General features: G+C 44.2%; 1 protein-coding gene across 1 annotated transcript; it reads left to right on the top strand.

The window, feature by feature from the left end:
* Positions 1-470: 470 nt before the first annotated feature.
* C10H6orf52 (chromosome 10 C6orf52 homolog) lies at positions 471-4473 on the top strand. The gene is made up of 4 exons (XM_060111285.1): positions 471-541; positions 770-950; positions 3411-3456; positions 4316-4473. The coding sequence occupies exons 1-4, from the start codon at positions 471-473 to the stop codon at positions 4471-4473; spliced, it is 456 nt and encodes a 151-aa protein (XP_059967268.1).
* The last annotated feature ends 309 nt before the right edge of the window (positions 4474-4782 follow it).

The raw sequence follows: 4782 nt of genomic DNA, 5'->3' as shown, positions 1-4782 counted from the left end.
GAGAGGCCACAACAGAGAGAGGCCCGCGTACCGCAAAAAAAAAAAAAAAAAAAAGTGACTCCCTTACATATTATTGTAGGGGGTAGTGTGGAGGCTTCTGCGCGCTTCACAGTTGCCCAACTCACGCTCCCTCTCTGGTCCCTCCTCCCGAGCCTCCCCCTTCTGGCTGGCTTTCCCGGACCTGACAGTTGCGGGAGCGGGCAGGCAGCTCAAAGCCCGCGGAAGTTTGCAGGAGTTCCCCCAGGTGACCCCAATACACTCCTTCCCAGCCCCACCCACTCCTTAACCCACATGAAAGTCAAGGAATTAAGTACCTGGCCGAAATGGATACTGCAGGCAATTCCTATCCCAGAGGCAGCTGTGAGAGTTATTTGTGGGGCTGAGCGGGTTTAGACCAGGAGCTGCCTGGAGTTTTTGATGCAGGAGTCAAAAGTGTGGGTTTCCGATCGTTTTATCAAGTGTCTGGATAAATGGCTGAACAAGAGAGTTTTGCAGGTTTCGGCATAGCGCAACAAAATAATTATTACTGGTACTGGCAAAGGTGAGCTGATTTTTCCTACTCTGAACGAACAGGAAGACCGGTCGTGTTCTGTTTCTTATACGATTTGGCAGTTTACAAACTGTTGCTTTGAAAATAGGTGTGCTTAAAACAGTGAAAGCGGAAATCATCCTTACTTGTAACGTCTGGGAAAGTAGAGGGAGTCCTGGGTTTTGAGTGATTCTGCCTTGATTGGTGATGTCATTCCTGTCCTTTCCCTTCTGCTCTTAGAGTGAAGCCAGACTTCCATTCCTGCCAGGGTTACCCCTTTGGCAACTGGTACGAGCAACAGCACAGCTGTTATCCTCCTTCTGGCTACAGCTGTGGCTATGGAACGGGTGGAAATGGACCCAACCTTTATTCTGTGTGTGAGACCTCCGGATACCCAGTTGAAACTTCGCTTACACCCAAGGTATCTCTCCCTGGCATTAATACTGGGTGGTTGGGGTGCCCCGTATGGAAACATCTTTTTCCTTTCCTCACGCTTCCAGATCCTCTCATTCAAATTCCCACAGCCCTGGCTTCTGCTCCCTAATTTAGTACCAGAAAGTAAAAGCTGATGACCTGAGACATTTTGACTTGCAAACAATTTCAGTCCTCACTGTTTTCCAAAAATAATAGGTTGGTGAAGTCTGTGCGGGAATTCTTGCTACTAAATTGTAGCTTAGCATCATTCAATAGATTTTACCCGTAAACACTTAAAATTGGACAAGAGGTACTTTTTTTTTTTTGCTGTAGCAGCAAACATTAACACATTTTAATTTTTGGATGACTAAAGTAACATATTTCTTTAAAAGAGGTATTGGAGTAAGAGAAAGCCTCCACCACCGCACTCTCTTCCCCGTTCCGTCCCCACTTAGAAGAAAGCATTGTTCAAGTGGATCTATGGCCTCTAGATTTTCCCTTCTACTCTCACTAAATCACTGTGAATGGGCTTAATTTCTGTTTGGGGAGTTCGGGGTGCCTTGGCTAGAATGGACCGTGTCGGATAGGTTTACTAGTTTATTCCTTGCTGCTGTTATGTTTTACCAGGAGAGCTTTCTTTAAAAGTCCTATTTCTTTAAAATAGGATTTGGATGTGCTGTGATTTTAGCTCATCACTTATCGACTGACATTTTAAATGTTTTTGGTGCTTTAACAAACTTCCTTTTACCTCTTTTCAAGAATTTGAGTGTTTTTTGGCTAAGGGAAAAATTCTAGAAGGGGAAGTCCTCGATTAAAGGATATGACATTTAAAATCTTAAACAGCAAAAGCTTCTCTCCAAAAAGCCTGCCTGAGCTAACACTTTCCATTGATGGTATGGCTTGCTTCTCCATGATTTTCTGTGTGTGATTAGCCAGTCTGACAGGTGAGGAAGGCATTTGTCTTTCATTGAGGGCAAATAACTTTCAAATGTTTATTGGTATCTGTGCTCTGTGATTTCATTGATGTCCTTTGTCTACCTTTTTCCTTTTGCCTTGTGTCCCCCCCCTTTTCTTGACTGTGTGAGGTATTTACATAATAGGGAAATTAGCACTTTGCAGTCAAAGTGTTACAATTTTTTTCCCCCAATTTGTGTGCACAGTAACACTTTGTGTGATAGCCTTGGCTTTAACACCTAAGCCTTCAGTTTTTAAAACGTGCATTTGCTTGGTATTTTTTTGCCAAGACTTTCATTTCCAATTTTTCAAGCCTGTTTTTTGGGGTTTTCTGGCTGTGCCTCAGTGCTTGCAGGATCTTAGTTCCCAGACCAAGGATTGAACCCAGGCCCTCGGCAGTGAAAGTGCCAAGTCCTCGCCACTAGACCACCAGGGAACATCCACCTGAGGTTTTATCATATTTTTCTTCTTTCACTTCTCTCTTTTTTGTGCTCTTTTGGGAGATGGTCTGACTTCCTGTGGTTAACTTTGTATCTTCAAATAGAGAAGTATAGGTTTGAGTATATTATCAACTTCAGAAATTAAGGACATACAGGACATACAGGAATCAGCTGTATGTCCTTGACAAAGGCAGGTTCCCAGCCGGTGCCTGCAGAGAGGAGTTGTAAAAACTTGCATTGCCCCAGGAGAGCCCACAGAGTCTGGAGTAACTAACCAAGATTTATTTTGGGAGTGCTTCTGGAATTTACTTCTTTCCTTAAGTAAGAGGATAATTGATCGGTTTGCTTTTCTGTAGCCTCTGCACTTCCTTAAGCATCTACCGTCCTGGTCCTTAGCTGAGACGTGGGGTGGGAGGGGTATGGTTAGAAGGCCACGAGGGGTATGTACTCATGGAGACTTTGCAGATTGTCACCTGGAAGGAAGCGCAGAGCTCCAGGTGGAGAGCTGGGTACCTATTACAGTACCTGTGGAGTCTGATGCCAGGGTCCCTGCTGTCTGGTTCCTCGCCCAGGGGCCCCAGGATGCCAGTTAGTTCCCTTCAGAGAAGCCAGACGCCTTTGTCTGACGCTCCTCCTTTGTGACTTTTCTTCTATGGACGCGGTTCACCCATTGCACTTATATCATTTAAAGGTTCTTTTTTTTTTTTTTTTTTTTTCGGTACGCGGGCCTCTCACTGTTGTAGCCTCTCCCTGTTGTAGCCTCTCCTGTTGCGGAGCACAGGCTCCGGACGCGCAGGCTCAGCGGCCATGGCTCACAGGCCCAGCCGCTCCGCGGCATGTGGGATCTTCCCGGACCGGGGCACGAACCCGTGTCCCCTGCATCGGCAGGCGGACTCCAAACCACTGCGCCACCAGGGAAGCCCTAAAGGTTCTTTTAATCAAAATTCAAAGTAAAGTTGATCAAAAGGGAGTTTAGTGTATATTATTTTTGAGAGCTAAATTCTTCCAAGAGAATGAGTAACCCTTTAAGTAAAATTAGCTTTTTCTTAAAATAATACTGATTTTCATTGTAGGAAACCACAGCTCTGGCTGAAAACCAAGATGAAGATTCACTAGAAGGTAACAGAAAACTTCTGTTGCCCTCGTTGAAAACAAAACTAACCCCTTTTCCAGGTTCCTCATTCACTCAACTGGCTAGAAACAGAGAGATCCTACTGGAGAATTCCAGTGTAGGTCTCCCTCTGTTTCTGAATTAATTGCTATAAACAATGTATTCACTTATATCAATCTGTTAACTAAACAGATAAAGCAGCATGCTTATTTTTTAAAGCCCTGTCGTAGGGATTTAGTTCTGGTTCACTCTTTGGCATTGTATCTGCCCAAGTCCTCATGATAGAAACTCAAGACTCATCCTCGACCCTTCCTTTCTCTCCTGCTCCAAGTTTAATGCATTTCCAAGTCCTGTCCATTCATCTCCACGGGCGTTATCTCTCAATTCCACCCATTTTCTCCATCTTTTCCACCATCTAGACGTTCATTGAGTCTGGTAGCACTACTTTTTTAGCTTCAATTTCTATTTTTAAGTCTTATTGAAAGTAAACACACAATTAAAAAATTTAACATTAAATGTCTGCAATATTTCCTGCTAATGTTTTTTTTTTTTTTTTTTTTTTTTTGCGGTATGCGGGCCTCTCACTGCTGTGGCCTCCCCCGTTGCGGAGCACAGGCTCCGGACGCGCAGGCTCCGGACGCGCAGGCTCAGCGGCCATGGCTCACGGGCCCAGCCGCTCCGCGGCATATGGGATCCTCCCAGACCGGGGCACGAACCCGTATCCCCTGCATCGGCAGGCGGACTCTCAACCACTTGCGCCACCAGGGAGGCCCTAATGTTTTTTTTAAAAGCTCTAATTTTAAGCCATTTCTAATATGTGTTCTGTAAAACTGTATTTTTTTTTTCATATGTTATTGGCTTCTTCAGATCCAAATCTTCATTTGAATATTGAGGAGTTAAACAAAGAATTTATGGTGGAAAGTGAAGAACTCTATGACTCTCTCATGAATTGCCACTGGCAGCCTCTGGATACAGTTCACTCTGAAATCCCAGATGAGACCCCCCAAAAGCAAGATGTTCATTAAGCTACCCAATGATCACATTAATTGTATCTTGTTTTGTTTTTGTTAAAAAAAAATTCTCCCAGGAATGTATTGGATTCTGTATACAAATACAGATTTCCAGGACTTAAATGTGATTGAGATGAGAGAACATAATGTAAATAAATGTTACCAGCACATTCATTTCCAGAAGTGTGGTTACATTATGGTTTTGTTTGTTTGTTTTTTTGGCTGTGCCACGAAGCATGTGGGATCTTAGTTCCCCAAACAGGGATCGAACCCACGCCCCCTGCATTGGAAGCACGGAGTCTTAACCACTGGACTGCCAGGGAG

This window comes from Mesoplodon densirostris, chromosome 10 (genome assembly GCF_025265405.1).
Source record: "Mesoplodon densirostris isolate mMesDen1 chromosome 10, mMesDen1 primary haplotype, whole genome shotgun sequence".
NCBI lineage: Eukaryota > Metazoa > Chordata > Mammalia > Artiodactyla > Ziphiidae > Mesoplodon > Mesoplodon densirostris.
The sequence above is the reverse complement of the archived record's forward strand: the minus strand, read 5'-3'. Positions and strand labels throughout refer to the sequence as shown.